At 50.1% G+C, this 23,749-nt stretch overlaps 1 protein-coding gene across 3 annotated transcripts in view; it reads right to left on the bottom strand.

The window, feature by feature from the left end:
• The window catches only part of HDAC4 (histone deacetylase 4), a 242,510-nt gene that overhangs the window by 110,298 nt on the left and 108,463 nt on the right, over window positions 1-23,749 (bottom strand). For all 3 annotated transcript variants that reach the window (XM_029224637.1, XM_029224635.1, XM_029224636.1), the window contains exon 3: window positions 956-1,200. In XM_029224637.1, coding sequence (XP_029080470.1) covers window positions 956-1,200 — 245 coding nt within the window. The remainder of the gene's footprint in view (window positions 1-955; window positions 1,201-23,749) is intronic.

The following is a 23,749-nucleotide window of genomic DNA, read 5'->3' as shown; positions in this document are numbered from 1 at the left end:
GTCAGCTGGGAAGTGGGTCCTGCAGCCCCACCCAGCCCTCAGCCCTGACTGGCAGCTCAGCAGCACCTCGCGAGAGACCCTGAGGCACAGCCAGCAGTGAGGCTGCTCCTGGATTCCTGACCCCCGGAAGCCATCAGATAGTTCACGTTTGTTATTTTACCCAGCTCAAAAGCTTCTGGGTAATTGGTTACATAGCAATAAGTAACTTATACAAGCTGGTTTCTTTTGCTGTTTTAAGGTGGCTACAGAAAATGTAAAATTACCTATATAATTTTAATATATATACATCTCTATTGGACAGCACTGCTCTCCATGTTCCCAAGTACAGTGAGCACACGTTATGATCACAGATGTCATAACTGGTCCCTCAACCACATGACGTGACTTCTCTATGCATCACTAATGCATGTTTCTTTCTAATAGGTTGACTTTTGAAGTCTGAGATCAGATTAAATAAATGCAGAGAGTATGTACCAAAAAACAACCTATGTTAGTTTCTTTCTTATTCCATTTAAATGAAAAGTAAATATTAATATCTTTTTCAAATCATAAAGAGTCAGTGAGAAAAATGAAGAGTGGACAAAGTCCCAAGAAGAAAATAAAGATGATTTGCAAACACGCGTGTTTCTTCTTGCCGGTAATGTTGCTATTAATGGACATACCTTATCTTTGTAGATGAAGTCAGATGATAATCATTTCCCCTAATTTAAGCACGCTTCTACAGCCTGACTTTAAATGCTGTTCCCACCATTGGCCACATCTGCCCCAATCTACTCAACCAGTGCCCAAGTGCTGGACACGCAGGTATTAACTGCACAGCAAGGAATAGGGCTGTGTGTCAATCTCAGCACTACCGCTGGTTATCAGGGACGGTCCTTACTCGCACGGGAACCACGGGGCCACAAAGAGCGCGCGGGCTCTGAGGGATCCCGGGGGCGGATGGCAGGCGACTTACTTTGATGTGCTCATGGAGCTGGGCTTCATGCTGCCGGGACAGCTGCTCGTGCTGCCTCTGGAACTCGGCGATGAGGATCTGCCTCTGGAGCTGCTGCTTCTGCTTGAGGGCCAGGAGCTCCTGCTGCAGCTGCTGCTCCCGGATGCCGGGCTCCGTCGCGGGCAGCGGAAACTGGTGGTCCAGGCGCAGGTCCATGGGCACCGCCGGGGGGGCCACTGGCAAAGGCAGCGCCGAGGCCACATCCACTGCGGGACAGAGCACAGCACAGAGCGCTGGTCACCTTGGAGCCCCCAGCCCCGCCCACCCTCGCAGAGAGCCGCCGCCAACAGTCGGGGTGCCCACACGCTGAGGGCCACTGTACGCTTTGGACGCCTCTGCACCCCCTCCCTCAACAGGCTCAAAAGGCACGACCCGGAGGCCTTTGAGGTTTCTATCCCTCGGGCCAAAATCAGTGGACGTTTGGACCAGGACACACACTCCTGCAAACTCTCTTCCCTCCACCCGACCCTCCACGAAGGGGCCCCTGCTCTCTCAAAGGACCTTGCTGCAGCCCCAGCAGCCTTTTCTGACATCCTTTTTGAAAGTCGACGAAGAGAAAAAGCAAGAAAAAGGCTCTAAAGAGCACTGAACACCCGTAAGTAGAGAGGCAAATTGCCCATGCTTTTCTTCTCCTTTTCACAAAGACACAGAAGAGTTGTATGCAGGAACCACAGGACAGTGTGTGCCACTTAAGTGGTCCAGACGGACGCTCCGGACGGGGAGAGCGTTTCCATGGTGAAGCGAGCGCCCTCTGGAAAACAGGTTTACCGGCTGCAGCCAATAAAACGCTCCCCCGGCTCGCCCGCACAGCTTGCGCATCAGGGTTACGTGCTTCTGCGCTTTGCCAGGAAACGGACTGTCTTCACTGCACTGATGTATGGCCGAGAAAGAGCCACAAGTGACTCTGATTAGAAACAGAAGCTGAATCGATCTTAAGGCTTACAAATCAATACCAAATTAAAGTGAGAAAAAGAATGCAGAAAGCGAGCCTTAAATTACGGACCTCACAAAATAACCCGACGTGGGTGCTCCTACCGTGACAGGACAGCATGTGAAAAGCCAAGGGGCGCCGGCGGGGAGCCCCTTACTTCCTGCGAGGCTCCTGTGCTGCTTCCCCTCCTCGCAGATGAGCGCCCCGGGCGCTGCTCGTACAGAGAGGAGGGAAGACAGCCCAGCACCAAGGCCCATGGTCCCTGTCCCTTCCAAAAAGTCCCCCTCACAACCTGCTCTGGGCTCACGCAACGGCACAGACCAGACCCGGGGACCGGAGGCTGGGGCCTCGCCCTCTGGGGGGCTCAGGGCTCCAGTGGGAGCCCAGACTCAACACCCATGGGCCCCGCCAATGCCAGCCCCTCACCACCTGGCACGGGGCCTCATCCTAGCACCTCTGCCTAGACCCTCTGCGGGTCAGGCCTTGCGACAGACACACCTGGCCTCGTCCTGGGGGCTCCCTAAGTGAGCGTGGGCCACTCACAGACCGGACATAACCCAGTCCCTCAGGAAGTCTGTGCCCTACAGTCCATAGATTCTGGAAAAACAGCCCATAAGTGGAACCACCCCTCAGGAGAGGGAATTTCTGTGGTCACTGCCAGGCGGCAGGTCCCATGCCGACCATCCTTCTGATGAGCGAGGCGAGGTGGGGCGAGGCCCAGGCGAAGCCCTGGGTTCTAACCCCCGAGCTGACTCCCTGAGCCCTGGAGTCCTGGACTAGAACGTGGCCTCACACCTGCAGGGCCGCTCACCTTGGAAGAGTGCAGGACGCTGCCTGGGACAGAGCGGGGCCCTGGCTCTGGGGCTGAAGTCACTGTCTCTCCCACCCCCGGGACCAAGCCCTGGCCTCCACCCCAGGCCCCCAGAGCCTGGAGCAGCTTCCATGCAAGGAATGCCTGGGACCTGGCCACAGGGAATGGAGAAAAATCCTCAATATTCAAGCAGTTTCAGAAAATATTTAATTCTCCTCTTTGAAGCCCTAACAAGCCTGGGATAAATACCAGCTGACTGTTTTTCTTCGGTTTCTTCCCCCAACTTTTTAAATGTATGTATTTCTTTTTTTCTAGTGGGGTATGAGGCTTGATGTGTGGCGAGGTCTTTATTTGATATTTACGTGAGAAAAATCTGCACAAATGAACTTTTGGTGAACAGGCCTGGGGACCCGTGGATCCCACCAACCTCCACTGCACACCAGCTGGTAGAGACTGGCTTTTATTAATTTCCTTTTTCTTCTTTTTTGATCATTTTTATCATGTAATATAAGAAAATGGAAAAAGTGCAAACAACACCAGTTTTATAAAACCTCAATCAATATTTTCCCCCATCTGCTTCAGACGTTCTTTTAAGGAACAGAATACTATGGAGGGCAAGGAGGAGGGCTCAGGAAAGAGACAGAGAAAAGAGAAAGTGACCTGACGTCTTAAAGGAAATTCAGTTCATGTTTTTCTTTCTCCGGTGGGGAGAGGTGGTGTGTATTACCCTGCTTTCACTGATGACAGTACTGAATGCTTCCTGAAAAACACTGTAACTGTGAATGATGGCAGATTTTTCCAGTTCCCTTTCTGCATCCACAGATGGGCTCAAAAAGTTTTTCTACTAACTGGTTAACCTGCCTAGTTCCTTCATGGATTACAGGTGAGTTACTTAGCAGACCTCCTCAGGTTAGTTGGCCTTTGCTTTCTTTTTTTTTTTTGGTCTGCGTAGGGTCTTTATTGCTACATGTGGGCTTTTCTCTCTAGTTGTGGCGACCGGGGGCTACTCTTTGTTGACGTGTGCAGGCTTCTCACTGTGGTGGCTTCTCTTGTTGCGGAGCACGGGCTCAAGACCCGCGGGCTCAGTAGTTGTGGCACACGGGCCCCAGAGCACGCGGGCTTCAGTAGTTGGGGTGCATGAGCTCAGTAGTTGCGGCGTGCGGGCTCTAGGGCGTGCGGGCTTCAGTAGTTGTGGCGTGCTGGCTCAGTAGCTGTGGCTCGCAGGCTCTAGAGCACAGGTTCAGTAGTTGTGGCACATGGGCTTAGTTGCTCCGCGGCATGTGGGATCTTCCCGGACCAGGGCTCGAACCCGTGTCCCCTGCCAGTGGATTCTTAACCACTGCGCCACCAGGAAAGTCCCAGTTGGCCTTTGCTTTCTAAGGATAAACCCGACTCTTGGTCTTCCTGTGTTACACACACACACACACACACACACAAAGTCGCTGATGCCTTCAGCCTGTGACCGTTTCATTACGTACATTTGAATCCATAGTCATAGGTGAGACTGGCCTGCGGTGTCTCTCACACTCTGCTTGTCTAGTCAGGGAGCGGAATTTTAGCTTAAGAAAATAACCACAGAGAATCTGTGAAATAACCATATTGCCTGCATTTTGTAGCAGTATCATCTCACTTGCCCTGACGGCAGGGGTGGTCAGACGTGGTCCCCGCTCATGTGACGTGCCATGGTGACCTAAGACACTATGTAGGAACAAGGCCATCCCCACGATGCTGGGCAGGAGACGACCTATCCACCACTCGCTGTCGCACCCTCCCTACTTCTGATTCTTCCTAGGCGGGGTCAGGAGGACCACCAGAAATGTCTAGTAGTTATAACGTCTTCAGAAACTGAACACAGGGCTTCCCTGGTGGCGCAGTGGTTGCGAGTCCGCCTGCCGATGCAGGGGACGCGGGTTCGTGCCCCGGTCCGGGAAGATCCCACATGCCGCGGAGCGGCTGGGCCCGTGAGCCATGGCCGCTGAGCCTGCGCGTCCGGAGCCTGTGCTCTGCAACGGGAGAGGCCACAACAATGAGAGGCCCGTGTACCGCAAAAAAAAAACAACAAACAAAAACATTGAACATAAAACAACTTTAAGGGATCCTTTTTATTGACTCCAAAAATAAGATGGGCCAAACGTTTCTAAGTGTGTGTTCACGTACTGCGGAAACACTCCTGCTCTGTGCTGGGCACTGGCCTGTGGCAGGTCTGATGTGAAGACAGGCAGGAGGGGGCAGTGGGGCTGATGGAAGGCCTGGGGAAGGGTTCACACCTTCCCCAGGTGTGAGGACGGGGCTGCATCTCTGAGGCGGGAGGGGCGCTGGGGGTGAAAGAGGTGGGGCGGTGGCCACAGGGGCAGCGCGGGAGGACTCGCGGATGGCTGGGCAGGACCAGGCCCTGTGGATGGGGCGGCAGGGCGGGGAGGGGCGTCACACCCACCACCCGCCAGCTGAGCCTCGCTTTGTTTACTGCACCTTTTCTCAGCCTCCTCTGTGTCTGGAGACGTAGGGAACCTTAGAAGGAAACACCCCCTGGTCATGCCACAGACACCGGAGCGGATGCACCCTGGGGGTGGGCGCGCAGGGTGGCGAGGAGACCCCCCACCCCGGTAAGCCCCTTCTGCCTGCAGTGAACAGACAGAAGGGAACAGGGGGGCACGGGGGGCGGGGGGCACGTGCTGTCCTCGGCCCAAGGCACCCCTGTTCTCACCACGTTCCCTCCACATTTACTGTGAGAAAGGGATGCAGGTCCTGCCTGGGTTGACCCTTTTGAGGTTTCACATGAAACTTCATTCTTCTGCTAGAGAAAGTCAAAGCAGAGCAAAGAGAACGCAAAGCTAGACATCCCCTCCGTCAGACGCACCGCGACCAGCTCCTGCCATTTCTTCACCTCTGAAAACAGCACTGCGTTTACAGACACGCAGACCAACACTGCAACTTACACGAGGCCGGGGGACCCAGGCAAGGTCCTCCTCCCGCTTCAGGCGCCCAGCCTCGGGAAGCCAGGCGGGTGGGGAAGTGGCCGCGCGGTCCCCAGGCCTGGCCTGAGCGCCAGCTGCGGCATCAGACCCACAGTCCCCATTCATTCCCATCGCTGGCGGGTGCGTCAAAAATGACTCGGACTATTTCTGTATCAAAAACTCTCTGAAATGCCATGAGTTCCCAACAGAAGCTGCTGGTGCTTTTGACCCAAAGAGCCCTGAAGAAACAATGAAAGCTTCTCTACTTAAAGAATGCAGCATCAAGACAAAAAAGCCTGTATTCTCATGAATATTTTATGGCACAGTAGAAAATTGCTTTTATAGGTTGCGCCTTGAGAAACATATTAATACAATCAGACTCGTGACGTTAGTAAAAGCACAAAGACTGTATTCAGAGTTTCAATAAGAAATGGCTAAGCCTGGGCTGTGAATTATAAGTTCTCAATCAGAAATAGAAAAAAATCTGCTAGTCTCTATTTTTTTTAAATAAATGATCAGAAAAAAAGAAGGACACTGTAATTTTCCATTACATGGGTTGGGTCCTCTTTTCATAACACCATTTCATGTCATCATATAGATAGGAAAGAAAGAGAAGGACTATTCTTTAGAAAACAGGGCCGATGTTTAGGGTCCGTTCAAGTAAAGAACGACTCATTCAAATCTCGGGGACAATAAAAGATATTTCATCCACGGAGCCATGGTTTCCCCTTACCATGACGTTTGTCTGCGTGTGTGAGGGTTAGGGAGAGAAAAGACTGCAGGGGGCGGCGGAGGAAGAGAAAGAAAGGGATGGGTATATAGGAAACGTAGAACTGAGTTCAAAATATTTTCATCTTTTATGGTGAAATGTGTCACACACCCTGGAGAACAGAAGGGTTACGGGTGACACAGTCACCCCCCCACCTCAACCAGAACCAGAGCGTCGCCCTCCGTGCCCCACACATCACATGCCTGTGCCCCCAGCAACATTCTGACTTTGTTCAGCATCCCTGCTTTTCTTTCTCGTTATAACATCTACAGATGTATCCCTAAACATGTGTCCTCCACGTGACCGCGGTGAGTACAGGAGCAGTGGGATGGGAGGTGACAAAGGTTCCCAGGAAAAGACAGAGTCGCAGTTCAGGCTGCCTTCAGCTTCTAGGACAGGTGACAAAAAAGAGCTCTGTCCGGGAGAGGTCAAGAGTGACCCCCGGGAAACCAAGGGCCACCCCCAGTGCAGCACCCGGTGGGGCCGTCTGCGGGCCAGCACTGCCCTGTGTCCTGCCGCTGCTCCACCCAGGCTGTCCTCCAGGTGAGAGGCTCGCAGGAGGCCCCACGGAGAGACCTGCCTCGCCTGGTAAGTAAGGCCGGAGGGCAGGCAGGTCCTCACAGGTCAGCCCCCCTTCCCACACCTGCCCCGGCGGCTGCCGAGCTCTGGTCCAGCCGGGCGGCCCAGAATCTCCTGCAGAGCCGCCCTCTGAGGCCGGCCCCCTCACCTCCCTGGGATCCATCCCACTGGTCTCTGTCCCAGAGTCGATCACCTGATCCCTTTACCCCACTCTTCATTCTTCTTTCTAGGTTCATTCTTTTTCTACAGGAACTCAGGCTCCAAGAGGGTCTTGAAAAAGGAGGCACGTGAGGTTTCACGTCCGAAGAAGAACTTACTTCCCTGTCAACGTCATCAGTACCTGGGCTGTGTACAGAATTGCAGCCTGGAAGTCACCTTCTCCGGGGCGGTGAAGGCAGCGATCCGCGGCCTTGCTCTCAACACTGTCATTAGAAAAGCACGGAGCGGCTCTGGCTCTGGACCCTTTGTGCTTGCCCTTTCCTCTGGATGTTCAGAAGCCCTTCTCCCTGTCCCCAGTGTTCTGAGATTGGAGAAGCAGGTGGCCTGGTGAGGCTCTTCCCTCCTCCACCGTGGGGGGCACGCAGCTGGCCTGCTCAGTTTCTCCAGTCGCGGGGAATTTCCTTGAGTTACTGGGTTGGGTAAAAAGTTTGTCTGGGTTTTTCCGTAAGATGTTATGGATGTTTTGTTCATCTCCTTGTTTCTGTTTTCCCCTTCCGAAACTTCTTGGGTGGTAAATCTCCTGGAACAATGCTATGATTTTCTCTTTCACTCTCTCCTATTTTCCTTTTCTGTGTCTAGTGCTCAACTTTATTCGAGATTTCCTTAAACGTATACTGTAAGCTTTTCACAGAGTTTTGCATATTTTCTGCAGATGTGTCCCTGAGTACGAGTGGAGGCATGAACCCTAGCTGGAAGCTGCGAGCAGAGGGGTTCTCAACGCTGAGCTTCGCTGGACGGTGTGGGGAGCTGGCCTTAGTCAGGACGCACCAGGCACCCTGGTTCGAGGCTCAGGTGCCCAGCACAGCGGGGCACCTGCTTCTCTGCCAGCCTGCATTCCACCTGGCCCAGCCCCCTTTTGCTCCTGTCCCAGAGGGCGCAGGACATGCGGCTGCTCTTCGAGGATGCTGTGGCATCTATCCCCCAGGGCTCTTGGTTGCACTGACAGGAGGCTCGGAATCTGGCTTTTTCTGCCCAAACTGCCAAATCGGTTAAGACTTATGGCTTTACTTTCCAACTTTCGGACTGTTGGTGATGTTGTTTCCTTTTCTGTTCCCCCAACTTTGTGAGCTGATGACATCTCTCTGGAATATATATTTTTATGTTTTAGGGAAAAATTTCAAAAACACACAAAGGCAGAGAGAACAGTATAATCAACTCCCAAGGATCCATCAGCCACCTGCCACCTCATGGCCAACCTTTTCTTCTCACACCCACCGGCTGCACTTCCTTCTAGATCATCCGGAAGCCTACCAGCCAGCCCAGCATGTTATCCATAAGGCCTTCGGTATCTCTAAATGAACTCTTAAAAAACACAGTCGAGGGCTTCCCTGGTTCCCTCAGCTTCCACCTGCCGATGCAGGGGACACGGGTTCGTGCCCCGGTCCGGGAAGATCCCACATGCCGCAGAACGGCTAAGCCCGTGAGCCATGGCCGCTGAGCCTGCGCGAACGGGAGAGGCCACAACAGTGAGAGGACCGCACCGCAAAAAAAAACCAAAAACAAAACAAACAAACAAAAAAAAACACAGTCGAATACCATCAACCTACCCAAAACAAATTAACAACTCCACATTATCAAATAGCCAGAAGGTATTCCCATTTTTTTAGAGAGTCTCATACACATTTTTGAAACTTTATTCAAATCAAGACCCAATTAAGGTCCATTCACTGCAATTGGCTGATATACCCTTTGAATTCTTTTTAATCTAAAGGTCCCCCACCTTCTCCCTCACCCCTGCACCCTCCAGCTGATGGGCTGAAGACACTGGTCACCCTTCCTGTGCTGACTGAGCCTGAGGTGTAGATTCCCTGGGAGCTGGAAGGGGGTCTGAAGGCCCAGAGGATGCAGCTCTGGTTGCTATCAGGGCCGCCTCCCTGGAGAGGTCCTGTGCCCCTCGGGCTCCTGTGTTATCGGTAGCTAACGTGCTCACTGATGATGTCTTCACTGTTGTAAACAGGGCTTTTCTAGCTCCATCCACCCCTCTTGATTTGCTAGCTACATTACTTCTATAGTGAGAAAGGGTCCCAAGTCAACTATCTTGTTATTCTCACAAAGGGTTTTTAGAAGAAAGGCAGGGCGAGCGCTTGATTCTCTTCCTTTATTTGTCCATTTTTAAAAAGAACAAGCTGGCCCTGTAGCATGCTCCACCTGTGATCAGGGAGGAGGGTTTTGGTTTTCGGGACCGCGGTGAACTAAGCCTCTGTATTCCTGTCCTAAGGCTGCCATGTCACTGTGAGTCCACAGGCCGCCCGGGAGCAGCTCTCTGTGCAGCTGAGACAAGGTGTCCCGGGCTCTCCCTGCACTTCCTGGGCCCCACAAGGAAACAGACGTGTCTCCAAGGATAACTGGGTCCCTTTAGTGGGAAACAGTAGAGACCATCATCTAGGTTTCGGGGTGACATGGTTTATAACGAATATACCTTTACTGGCACTTTTGTGAATTTCAGAAGTGAGTGAAATTAGATACACGTGTTCAATCTGTCATCTCACCGCGGAACTCTGGGTGCATAATTTATTAAAAATATCATTCAAAAGGGCTGAACAGTCACAATCAAGTTCCATTCAAAATACTGATTTATATGCAATATCATTTTCCCCAAAGGTGCTCTTAACTGAATTACAATTATTCTATTTAACTGTGTGTGTGTGTGTGTGCGCACACACGCGCGTGTGTGTGAAAGGGAAATGAGGTACAGAAGCGCTTTTTAATGTAAACATTTAAAAGTATTCTGTAGGGAATGTAGAAACACAAGTGACCCCCACTTCAGCTGCTTACGCAGATAAGCATGTATCTCATTTCTTTTTGCCTCCTTTAGATGTATATAAGCAATGCCAAAGAGATAACTTATGCGAACAACCCACTATCATATAAATTATGCTTGAAACATAAAGATAAAAAATATTATGGTACAAGAACAGGCTGTTATGTTTTACATTGTTTTGTTTTCAGTTGAGATCAAAATGTAAAGAAAGAAATAAACGTATAATACATGGAAGTATTTACTCGTGTACATATAGGAAGGTTGTTTTAATCTGGTCTGGGGCAGGGAGAGAGATGTGACACACGTGGAGTCTATTAAACATAACCCTCTGAGGGCTTCCCTGGTGGCGCAGTGGTTGGGGGTCCGCCTGCTGATGCCGGGGATGCGGGTTCGTGCCCTGGTCCGAGAGGATCCTGTGTGCCAGCGGAGCGGCTGGGCCCGTGGGCCATGGCCGCTGGGCCTGCGCGTCCGGAGCCTGTGCTCCGCGACGGGAGAGGCTGCGGCAGTGAGAGGCCCGCGTACCGCAAAAAAAAAAAAAACCCTCTGAGCTGTGTTTTCTGTGCACGCGGTTTCCTTGAACACATCTAGACGTCAAGAAGGGAGCGGCCCTGGCTTACCCATGCTTCTGGCTTCCAGACAAGAAGGGAGTTGATCCCTCTTCAAAAGCAAGGAGAAATATACCGGAGCAGGGCACGGGGTCCTCCAAGCTGGAGGTAGGAGGGGATGTCTGGGGCAGGCACACCTCCCCCCGCTTCCTCCAGGTCAGTAAAAACATCACGACGGGATCACAGTCCTGTGGGCTGCTGGCCTGGGCTCACTTAATATGTGAACAGGCACACTGTAGGATATGGATGGATACCAGCGTTATCCCCATTTGACAGGTGGCGAAACTGAAGTTCGGGGACTCTAAGTGACTTGCTCGAGGCCACACAGCAAATGTCACCGGCAGACTCCAAAATGGATGCTAACCACAGGTACCCCAACAGTGACACAATGCAGAGCAGGGAGAGCTGGGGGCCCGCAGGTCACCCTGGGGTGGTGGTTCTCATCTCAGGCGGGGCGGCGTAAGCAGCTTGGGGACTTGGAAACAACAGGGCCCGGGCCCTGCTCAGCCACAGTGCACGGCATCCCTGGGGGCTCCAGCAGCTCTCGGGCGATCAGGACCCCCTGCGGCCCGAGAACCCCCCCACCCCCGCTCCGGAGCTCTGAGAGCGCCTCCCACACCGGCGGGCCTGCTGACCCCTGGCCTCCACGCCCACGGCTCCGGCTTTGGACTCCGTCCTGACCACAGGCCGGGTGTCCCCCACGATCGCCGGCTCACTCTAGCACCCTGCAGTCCAGTGCTGTCCATGGGAGAAAACTCTACTTTTCCTGAAGAGCTCCTGGGGCTGGGGCAGCCACAGGAATCAGCTCTGTGAGCTTCTTCTCACAGCCGAGACAATGGCCCCAAAGGCACAGCCAGGCCGGGTCTGCACCACCCAACGGGCACCAGGAAACAGGCTGAAAAGCACCGCTGAGCCCAACGCGGCCTGCTGAGCAGAGGCAGAGACCGAAAATCCCTGAAATCTTCTCTTCACTGCTAAAAAGATAAAGCCACCATGAACACCAGGGTGATGTTTCATACCAGTCTCTTCACCTAAGTCAGATTTCACCACCACTCACTCATACCACGCCCCCAAGCAACAAGTTTTCAAAGTGCTTCTCCCTGGCAGAGAGTCTAAGGCCATCAATACCCTGAGGCCTGGCCTCCCAGTCAGTGCCTCCACCAGGGGGGACTTCGATCCTCCCTGGAGGTCCCCGCTGGGCTGCCCTGAGTGTCCGCAGACACCAGCGAGAACACCACAAGCCACCATGGGGGTAGCAGAGTGGGAGGTGGGACTGTTCGTGGAAACCAGCTCTGCAGCCTCCACTTCCAGGCACCAGGGAGGTGTTTCCAAGTAAAGCTAGTGAGAGAAATCCAGTCCAGGCCCCCTGCGTCAGCGGCTCCTGAGGCCCGCGGCACACAGGCTTGGTCCCTCAAACATCCAGTGTGGGTCAGAGCACGAGGACACGATCACACACGCAGCAGGGGGGCGGGGCCGGTGCGAGTTCAAATCCTACCGGGGGACCAGCAGGCGTGTGGCCGGGGCCGTGCGTGTGGCCCAGTGTCCATCACGGGGCCAGGATGCAGCCTCGAGCCTGGAGGCCTCTGTTGCGGGGGCCGCGCAAACGCAGGGAGAAGAGCCCGGGGCGGCTGACGCAGCGGGATGGGCGTCCAGGCAAGGCGGGCGGAGCTGAGCCCATCTTGCCTCCCGGGCTCCTGAACACCTTTCCCCCAAAAGTGGGCCCAGAAAGTGCTTTTCACTGAGGGTGGTGAAGACCCAAGGTGAAGCCTTGCGGTCAGGATGCGGGAGAGACCCCCACAAGGGCACCAGCTCACCCTCGGCATCCCCACAAGTGACAACTGAAGACAGAGGTCACGGACATGCGTGAGGACATGTGCCCACGGCGCCCGGGCTCGGGCTTCCGGCAGCCCAGACGTGAGGCCCCAGAGAACAAGCCCGCTGGCCTCCGCCACCAGCACTGTCCGCTCTGCAGTCCGCAGGGCACCAAGCCCTGCCCTGGAGGGTCCAGCCCTTGGGCCGCTCAGCCTTACAGAAGCTTCCAGGAGCTCCCACAGAGCGAGGAGAGAAGAGGGGAGGAGACCCGGGCCCGGCGTCAGGTTGGATCAGCCAGCGCTACAGCCTTGCCCTCCCAGGCCGCAGGGCCCACAGGGCCCACCGGGCAGACTCTGCCCTCTGCCCCCAGAACACGAGGACGGGATCCAGGAGTGTCACCGTCTGAGGAAAGCGCGCTTCGCTTGCAGGCACGGGGCGGCAGCAGGGGCCAGCGACCTAAGGACGAAAATTCTCCTTCTCACGTGAACAGGAACTTCCCTTTGTGATGATCAGGTTAATTTTAGCAAAATCAACTGTAGATTCATAAAGGATAAAAACAGAGGGCTGAACGTGCTCAGATACTGGAAAACTCCATTTTGGGCCTTAACCAGAAGTGAAGATGCCTGATTGGAAACCTTGGCAACGAGGGATCACAATGTGAGGACCCCAAAGGGAAGGAGCCGCAGCCTCTTCTCCCTCTCCTAGAAATATAAACCCACAAGGGTCCTTTGGGCCCTAGGCTGGAAACCCCGTCAACTGAAACAGACTTGGGGTTTGCAAACAAACAGACTGGGGCTGACAGTCCCAGGACCGTCTGCAAAGGGTGGGCAGTGTGGTCACCTGCGTGAAGGACAGTGGCCTAAACACTGGGAGGAAAAGGAAAGACGGGAGCCGTCCTCCATCCTCCCTGGCTGTGACCCCGTGGGGGGGCCTCACCCAGATCTCTGCACCCCTCCAACGCCAGGAACGCAGAGTCAGGCCTGCAGGGAGCAGCCCGCCGCCTGCCCGTTTCCAGTGGCGCTGGCCCGGCCCCGGCCCGGCCTCTGCTCCGCCAGCTTGCTGTGTTCACAGCAGCACAGGTGAGGGGTCCCTGGGTGCCCGCAGACACGGAGCCAAAACGGATTCTCAGCTTCAGGTGTTGTGAACAGGACGCAGAGACACGCCAGCTTTATGAGGCACCGAAGAACGAGAATGCATCTACTTAATGCAGAGGGAGAAACAAGGCCTCCTCAAGGCCGGGTGCTGATCCCATAGCAGTGGCTGACAAGGAGTTAGGTCAGATCTTCCCCCCTCCCACACTCGCTTCTCTTCCTTTGTCAAAGAAATAAAAAGCTCTTTGTAGGACAGGAGCACATAGGGAAGAGAAGTAAGACACCAGGGCAGAATCTAGGTGATGTCAATGTTTCTGTTTAAATCAGACCGTCGTTTCAGTGAGGCCCCTGCTCCTCTCCTTTCTCACTCACTGCACCCCACACCAGCCCCCCATCCTCCAGCCCAGCTCCCCAACCCAGCAGGGAGGTCAGAGCTGCAATTCAGGCCCGGTGTCGGTTCCAAAGTGTGGGCCCCCGACTGACTGTGAAGGTCAGAGGTCAGACCTCAGAGGCAGCATCTGAAGACAGATGGCTGAGCATTTCCAGGACTGGTGGGAGACAGGGAAGGCACAACCAAGCGGGGAAACAAACCAATAACAGCAACAATCAAGACAATTTCAAAGTGGAACCACAGACACTAGAGAGAAAGGTCAGCAGACCCTGAGGACGAGTGAGGCTGCCCGACAAGGGACGCACAGAAACAGCCAGAAAACAGTGAACCAGCTCTGAGCGTGCAGAGAGACACCTGCCAAGCTAGAACTACGTGCTCGGGGAAACTGCAATCAAGGTTGAATGCAGGGGCTTCCCTGGTGGCGCAGTGGTTAAGAGTCTGCCTGCCGATGCAGGGGACACGGGTTCGACCCTGGTCCGGGAAGATCCCACATGCCGCGGAGCGGCTGGGGCCGTGTGCCACAACTACTGAGCCTGCGCTCTAGAGCCCCCGAGCCACAACTACTGAACCTGTGTGCCACAACTACTGAGCCTGCACTCTAGAGCCCGTGAGCCACAACTACTGAAGCCCGTGTGCCTAGAGCCTGTGCTCCGCAAGAAGAGAAGCCACCACACTGAGAAGCCCACGCACCGCAACTTAGAGTAGCCCCCGCTCGCCGCAGCTAGAGAAAGCCTGTGCGCAACGAAGACCCAACGCAGCCAAAAATAAATAAAGTTAAAAAAAATTATATATATATATACAAAAAAGAGTGAATGCAGAACATGCACAGATGGAGGCAGATCAAAGACCAAGACAGGTTACAGACTCGCCGACAAGCCTTTGGTTAAGAGAAAAGCCCACAGAACGTCTGAGATGAGGGAGAGAAGATGAGTGCAGAGTGTGACAAACCCGAAGCTGAGTCCAGACAAACAGGCAGGAGACGGGTAAGAGCATCTAACTTGGGAGCTGAACTGACAGTGAAAACCGTGGCTGGTGGGGAGGGAGGAGAGCATCTGGGGGCCCCGGGACACCTGCCCGCCGTGGGCGCCAGCGTAACGGTTCACACTTAACTGCTGGGGACAGAGGGGAGGCCTCCCAAAGCAGTGGCTGGGCACGGCAAGAGCAATAAAAAGATTTTAAGGAGAAAACAAGACACGTGGCTGCTAACCTCCCCCCACCCCACTCCCGAGTTGGGTCCTCCTGGTGGACGTACACAACTGCATCTAGAGTCGGGCCCAAAATACTCATACCTGAATCGGATCAAACCTCCAGCTCTAACCACCAACGTACAGGAAACATAGGCAACAGAGGTCCATTTTAAATGACAAGACGGGGATGAAATCAAGCAGAACCTAGAACACAGGGAAACCCTACAGGACAAACAACCCAGTATCTTCAGAGATAAACTGCAAAGGTCAAAAAAGGGAGGGGAGACACAGATGAACTGGAGACAGACCAGTCACCATGCATGAGCATTAAATGGACCCCAAGTCAAACAGTAAACTAAAGAAGCACATGTTTTATTAAACACCATCAGGATGAATGGATAAAGAGGACGTGGTATTTAAATACAGTGGAATATTAACCATAAGAAAGAATAAAATCTTGACATTTGTGAAAACATGGATGGACCTAGAGGGTATTACTATGCTAAATGAAATAAGTCAGACAGAGAAAGGCAAAAATACCGTATGATTTCACATATGTGAAATCTAAAAAACAAAACAAATGAACAAACATAACAGAAAGAGATTCACAGATACAAGAACAGACTGGTGGGTGCAAGAGGGGAGGGAGTTAGGGACGTGAGGGAAACAGGTGAGGGAGTTACGGGTCTGAACTTCCAGGTTCAAAATGAACAGGTCACAGGGTTGTAACGTACAGCACAGGGAACAGAGTCAGCAAGACTGCAATATCTTTCTATGGTGGCAGACGGTGACATCTTTTAATGTCTAGAAATACCGAATCGCTATGTGGTGTACCTGGAACCGACATAGTGCTGTATGTCGATTCCACTTCAATTAAAACACACACACACACACACACACACACACACACACACACACACACACATACACACACCAGGGACATATAAATACTAGGTGAACATTGAATAAAATTTAAGAATTGCTGACCTTGTTTAAACATGAAAAGGGCATTGTACTTACGTTGAAAACAAAGAGTCCCTACCTTTTAGGGAGACAGGTAGGTACTGGGATAGTTACAGATGATATGATACAATGAGTGGGATTTGATTCAAAATGACTGTGAGGGTAGAGGTGGAGGGGTGAGGTGGGACACAGAAAAAACACAGCTGGACACGACCCGACCCTGCTAAGTTCGCTGATAAGAACCTGAGGGCTCCTTCTACTAGTCTCTCCACTTTTAAGTGTGTCTAAGATTTTTTATGATACAAAGTTAAAAAAAAATTTTTAATTACATTTCTAAATATCTTCTGTGTCAAAGAAGAAATCCTAACAACCACTTAAAAATAATTAGAATCGAAAGATAATGGAAAAAGTACATATAATAAGTTGAAGGGTTCTGCTCTTACTGTACTTAGAGGAAAACTGATAACCTTAAACGATTATATTTGACAATAATGAGGATACAATTAGTAAGCTAGATAGCTGTACCTTCAGAAAAAACACTAGAACGAATCCTAGGAAAACAGAGGGAAGGAGATAATAAACACATAAATAAATGGAAAATGTTCATTACACTCATACATACCAACACAATAAGAAATTGGTTCTTTGAAAAGACCAACAAAATAGATAACCTTCTAAGAAGAGTGATTTAGAAAATGAGAGAAAAGCACAAACTTAAAACATTAGGAATTTAAAAGGTCACCAAAGCTCAGATATGGCAGAAATTGAAAAGACTCGAACAACTTCAGGCCAATCAATTTTAAAACCTACATAAAATAGATACATTTCTAGAAAAACATAACTTTTCCAAGTTGACAAAAAATAGAAAATACAGCAACTCTATAATCATAAACTAAAGTGAAACAATACTTGAAAATCTTTCCACACAGATCATATTAGAGACAGTATTATCAACCTTTGGACTAACTGATCGTTCAATTTTAAACAAAACTTTAAAGAGAACAGAGAAATAAAGAGAACTCCCGGCTCATCCTGTGAGGCTAGTGCAAAACCTTGCTACAAAAACCAAAGACAGTATAAAAAAGAAAAATTACAGTCCTGGTCATGAATATAGCCACAAAATTCCCAAATGAATTATTAGCAAGCTTGATCTAGCAGTCTATAAAAAAGATAATAGACTAAAATAAGCAGTATTTTAAAATGAGAAATGCAACATCTACATAGAACATCTATAAATGTAATTCACTGAATTAATCACGAGCATCATCATAATAGAAATAAGTATAATATAAAATCCAACGACTATAAAAGCCCTTAGCAAACTACGAATAAAAGAGAATTTCTTTAATCTGAAAAAGAAGATCTATTAAAAAAACACGGCAGACTGGCGCTGGGGCGCTCATTTAGCGTGCGCGCCCTAAGCTTTGGGGTTGAGCTAGCGTCTTGGGTTTTCTCTTATTTCTCCTTGCTTTTTGACTTTCTCCGGTCGCTGGTGTCTCAGACTTTCGATATGCCGTCTTCTTTGCTGGGCTCGGCAATGCCGGCCTCCACGTCACAGCCCTGCAGGAAGCTTTAGAAAATGCCGGGTGGCTCATGGACCATCAGTTGCAAGGAGACCGCATGTACCCAGACCTTTCCCATCTGCTCATGGGGTCTGCCCCAAATAATCCCACTGTTTCTGGCATGTCAGATATGGTTTATCCCCTACAAGGACCTGGTTTGCTGTCAGCACCCAACCTGCCAGAGATCAGTTCCACTCAAAGAGTTCTTCTCCCACCTGAACTTGTTGAACAGTTTGGACGTATCCTACTACTTTGTATGTCCTGTTACTTTGTACGTAACTCTTTAAAAAATTTAAAAATTGGTATCCTCATTATTATAATTCTAGTTTTGTGTTTAATTAGTGTATAAGTTCATATAAGGGTTTTATTTAAAATGCATTTAAGTACGTGGGTAGTTTGCCACGTGCCTAGAATATTTCATGTAAAATTGAATGTTGAAAATTGTCACATTTTAATTGTTTGGGGACACTGAGGAGAGTAAATTGCTTACAAGCAACTCTGCATTTTTAGATGATATATGGCAAGGCATTACTTTCTAATTAAGTGCTATACAGGGAATTTTTTACTACCACGCTTTTTCAGTTCAAAGACCCATGATTTTTATTTTTATTTTTTCCTGTATTTTAACATTTTAAAACTGAGTGGTGGCTCTGAAAATGTTTAAAACAAATCTGCAAGTCTCTGGTGTGTTTTTATACTTACTGGTGTCTTAGAATTGAAGTTGATAAGTTACTGTATTTCTAAGGATTACAGCAAGAATCTGTATCTAAGGCTATAAGAAACTGAAGTATTGATACCAATGCCATCTTCATAGACTGAGAAGTTAAATGAGTTTTCTTATCCTCTAAAAATTAGATTTTATTTGTTTTTCTTAAAGGGTGGCATACCCTATAAAAGGACTATATTTATAGTTCTTTGCTAGGAAGCTTTTCTAAAGAGCAGTCTGTAACTCTCATAATAAAGACATCGAGATGCTATATAAAAGTTTAATCTGAGACTTTTAAAAGTATGTTAATCTGTTGAGGGTGAAAGGGCTTCATATTTCAAAACAGTGTGATTTAGAAAAAGAAAAGAAATGAAAAATTAGGGAAAATGCTTATAAAATAAATAGAAAAACTAGTAAAATCTAATCTATATTTTCCCTAAAATTTTCATTGTTTCTCTGAGACTTTGTAAAATAGTATTATTAAATAAATAATACATCCTATCATATACTCAAAAAAAAACCCGCAGCAAATATTGCTTTTAATGGTGAACCTTGACCGAGACAAGATTCCAGGCAACACCACCGCAGAGGAGCTGGCTGATGGGGGAATAATGCAAGCAGAGAGGCAAGACACACCACCACGCCTCACAGACGCTATGATCAAAATATAGAACTCTTCTCCCGTTAAAAAACAAAAAAGAATTACAGAGAAGTTAATGAGGTCATTTAACAAAGTGCTGGGTACGGTCAACATACAGAAAAACCCACCTACATTTCAATATTAATGCAACAAGTAGAGAATCCCAGTATTTTAAAAAGTACAAAGTACCAAGAATTATATGTAACAAAAGATAGAAGAGACCTTTATGGATAAAAAATTATAAAAGGTTACTGATAGATATTTTAAATGACCGAAGGACAAGAAGACTTACTACCATAAAGATATCAGTTCTCTTCAAACTGATGTATTTCGTGAACTTGAGAAGGCGATTCTCAAACGATATAGGAGAACAAGCCCAAAGCAGTCAGAGCAGTCCTGAAGAAGATGGTGTGAGTCCTCCACACATGACTATGGGAAAGACGGGGTATCCCATGTTTCTTACGAAAAGAAGATGGAACTCATTCCTATTCACACTGTACACCAAAACTAATTCCACATGGATTAACACTCGAATGTGAAAAAGGCAAAAGTTTAAAACTTTTTGAAGACACTCTTTGGAAAATATCCTCATGACCCTGGAAAGAAAAACTCAAGATACAAAACGTGCTCACCACAAAAGAAACAACCGATCGCTTTGACTACATTTACATTAAGAATTTCTGCTCAAAGGCAGAAATAGAGACACAGATGTAGAGAACAAACGTATGGACACCAAGGGGGGAAATCGGGGGTGGGGGGGTGGGGGGGGGATGAATTGGGAGATTGGGATTGACAATATATACACTAATATGTATAAAATAGATAACTAATAAGAACCTGCTGTATAAAAAATAATAAAATAAGATGTGAAAAAAAAAAGAATTTCTGTTCATTAGACACTGTTTAAAAGTGAAAGTCTGAGTCCTGAAGAAGGTGGTCCACACTGTATATAACTGACAAAGTACCTGACAAAGGACTTGGCTCTATAACATATACGTAACTCCTACAAGTCAGTACAAGAAAGATCAAAGAAAAATGGCAAAAAGGACAAGTAGGCTTTTCACAGAAGAAGGGCTCTTAGTGGCTGAAAAAAAATAGGTTAAAATGCAGGACCCCATCAGTAATGCAGGAGAGGCAATCAGACCACCGTGAAATGGGAGACGGACATCCGCCCCATTCTGAAGCTATCAAGTGTCGGAAAGGCTACAGATGAGGACGGACTTTCTGGAAACTCATCAGCTTTCTCTTATAATGCTGAAACTTGGGCCTATGACCCACTCCCAGGCATACCCACGCTTGAAAAATCCCTGCCTGTGTGTACCAAGACAATAGTGCAAGAATTGTCATCACAGCACTACTAACTGGAAACAGCCCAAAGAGCCATCAACAGATCAGCTGCGGGATATTAAGAGTGTGTAAGTGTATTTAGCAGTGAAAATGAATGATTTACAGCCAAAAAAGAAATGATGTCATGAGTCTTGGAAACAATGCTGAATTTTTTTTAAAAAAGCAAGCTGCAGAAGACTGTATCAGTATGATGGCACTTTTAAAAATCTCAGAAAAAGTAAACCTAAACAGGATGCTGTTTAAGGAAGCAGACATATATGGCAAAGTAGTTTCTAACATAAAGTAAGTTAAAAAAAAAAAAAAAAAACTCAACTGCATCCCTAAATAAATAAATAAATGAAAGCAAGTCAATGACAAACACAAAACTGAAAACAGGTTTCTGCTAGTGGCGAATGGCCGACTGCACATCCCGGCACTCGTTACTGGGCCTGCAAGGAAAAGAGCCACGTGTGTGTGGTTGGCAATGGGGGTGCCCCCTTGGGGGAGATGAACCCAGTGGAAACCAGCCCAAGACAACATCTCTCTCCACTTTTCACCACGTGTGATCATAAAGGACCAAACGACAGTCCACAATTCTATCGCCCTGACTTCTTAGGAACAGAGGGCGTTCAGCAGGCCCGTTTACACAATGGTCACCAGGATTCCTAGCTGGAAGGAGGCTGGGCCAAGAGGCTGGAACCTCCCCAGTGGAAACCAACCCTTGTTCGTGGAGCCTTGGAAGGAGGCACAAGACAGGGCACATTCCTTTAATGCCTTATGTTGCACTAACCCCATCACAGAACCTTTAAATCACATTCCACAAGTACCGAACCTCCTTTATAAAATACTTAAATACGTCCTCAAGAAAAGGGGCAGGCATTGGCTGTTAAGATGTATTTATACATTTCTTAAAAGGAGGAGATGAAGAAATCGTAACTGCTACATAATTAGGAATTAGAAACACGACTGCATGATGAAACCCTCTAGCTTTAATCCCCTAAAACCACTTGCTCCCAAAATAATTCATTAAAATTCCACTTTAGATTGACCTACTCAAAACTAATTTTAAGTGGAAATTCTTGACAGAAGGAAATATACTGTTTCTTCCATCTTTTTTTTAATGGTATAAACACGGAATCGGTGCCCTCACAATACAAAATCACTAAGGAGCACAAGATCCAGCTTCCCGGAAGCTGGAAATAATTAAGGAAAGCTCTGTCCTCCCCGAGGGCCGGGCCTTGCTGCTTCTCCTAGAGGGCTCAAAGTCCCTTTTCTAAGAGTCACAGCCCCCGGGGACCGTCCAGGGGCCCCGACAATCCCCCCCAGTGGGTGTGCAATGAAGATGAATAAGGAAACCAAGAGCACTGAGTCTTCACATGAAAGAAACCGCAAGGCTATCGCTGTCTGCATTTGCTGAACTTGGACGACGGGCTCACGGCCAGCTCCTGGAGACTCCAGTCCTATGGCTCCGTCTGAAGGAAGGGCTGGGTCTCTAACCCCGGTCACTCAGCAGCTAAAGCTACAAAAACAGCTTTAAATCCAGGCAGGGACTTCTCCCCCTTGGCGGTTATTGAGCTGTGGGACGCTCCTCGGCCCCTGACACATTCCCCAGAATCTGGCATCTTAAAACATCTTCGAGGACTTTTCTTTCAAATACAAGCAAAGGAAACCCCCCCGAACAAGCAGACAGAAGGTGGTGACAGCGAGCATCGCTGACTGGCCCTGGGGGGAGCAGGTACGTTCTCTGTGGCACCAGATTCGGGGTGAAGATAAAAAGCGGTCCATTCCCCTCAGCACGGGATTTCATCAAATCGTTGCACAGAGTCTAGGGTCCTTTTAAACAACATCTCCTTTGCAGATGAAAAGTGTTCGTAAAGACTTCGGAAAGTTCCTCCAGGGACCAGTGAGGATGTGGGGAGACAGCTTTTCATTGTTTCATGGATGTTTTAACTTTGAAGCCCAGCAACAAGTGTGTTCAAAAAGAAATGGATAAAAGTGATTGTGAACTGGGGTGTTTAAACTTTCTGGAGTGTTATGTGGAGTCCAATTAATCTTCAACTTAAACTGTGAAAGTACAAATTTAAAGGGTCCCTACACTCACCACCTCCTGGCTCAGCTGAGGCTGGGGTTCATTCTCGACATTCAAAGAGCTGCGTGCTGTGAAGGACACAGCCTGACGGCGCCCAACCCACCCCCTCCCTCCGAAACTTCCACCCTAGGGACAGCAAAAAGACATCAATCTTTCCCCCAAGCCCCGTCCCTCAAGGAGACCACAGCCATAGAGCTCTTGAAGCTGGGAAGGGACCTGGCTGACCAGGGACTTCTGAGGCTGGGGAAGGTCAGGGTCCAGTCACCTCTGGCCACCACAGCCCGCCCGCCACACACGGGGACTGTTGCTCACCACCCCCCAGAGAAGCTCCCCGCTGAGGGCAGGAGCTGGGTGCCGGCCTAAAACGGGGCACTCCAAGCTGATTCACCGAGGGTTGGCGCGGGGGCCACGCAGGGACCCGCCGGAAGGAGTTGAGAGGGTGCTGTCCGGGTAAAAGGATCAGGCCAAGACGAAGGACAGCAGGTCCTGGCTTCTGAGACACTAGGAAACGGCGAGGCCCTGCCCATCACCTGGGCAGGGAGGCAGCCAGTCCATCAGCCCTGCTGGCTTGTGGGAGACTCACCGTGAGCTGTGGGCCAGCCCCGAACGTGAAGACAGAGCAGCCAACCAAAACAAGGCTCCACAAGCTCACCGTCTGCTGCCCCTCACCCGCCCCCGAGAAGGCAGGAGCGTTCACGTGGCTCCCTGTGGCCCCTCCAGAACCCGGAGCGGTGCCAGGAAGAGGGAGGTGGGGGTGACCAGGGCGAGGGAGGGCCTGGCCCTGCTCACCAGCCCCCGAGCCGTACAAGGACTTCCTGCCAAGCTGGGGCCGGGCGTGGGAGGGGCCCATGGCCACTGCATCACAGACAGATGCCGCTCACCTGGCCCAGACGCTGTGGACTCAGCCAGGGGGAGTTTAGAAAGAACACATGCTACCGGAAAATCCAAGTCGACAGTACCGGCCAAGTGCAAGCATGTGAGAAAGCACAAGGTGAGAATGAGGGGCCGGCCACCCACTGCCTGCTCTCTGAAGCTGGCTACCGGATCAACCCCAGCCAGGGGCCCGACTCTCCGGAGGAAGGTCCCCCTCAGGCAAGCCCCCTGCTGCAGCTGCAGCCGCTGGGTCCTGGAGACCATCTATTTCTCCTCCAAAGAGCCAGGACAAGACAAGAGCCCCAGACCAGCCCGGCCAAAGCAGGAAGAGAGCCCCGACCGGCCGGCCGGCTGACCGGACCAGCGTCCTCCTACAGCGCTCTCACCGAGGGGCCACACTGCAGCTGCCCCGGCTCAGCAATGGCGGTCAAAGAGTCCCTAAATCTTAGTTCATCAGAAGTCACCGTGAATAAACAAGAGTGGAAC

Source organism: Monodon monoceros, unplaced genomic scaffold (assembly GCF_005190385.1).
Source record: "Monodon monoceros isolate NGI ecotype Baffin Bay Population unplaced genomic scaffold, NGI_Narwhal_1 Super_Scaffold_16, whole genome shotgun sequence".
NCBI lineage: Eukaryota > Metazoa > Chordata > Mammalia > Artiodactyla > Monodontidae > Monodon > Monodon monoceros.
This window is presented reverse-complemented; position numbering and strand designations above follow the sequence as displayed.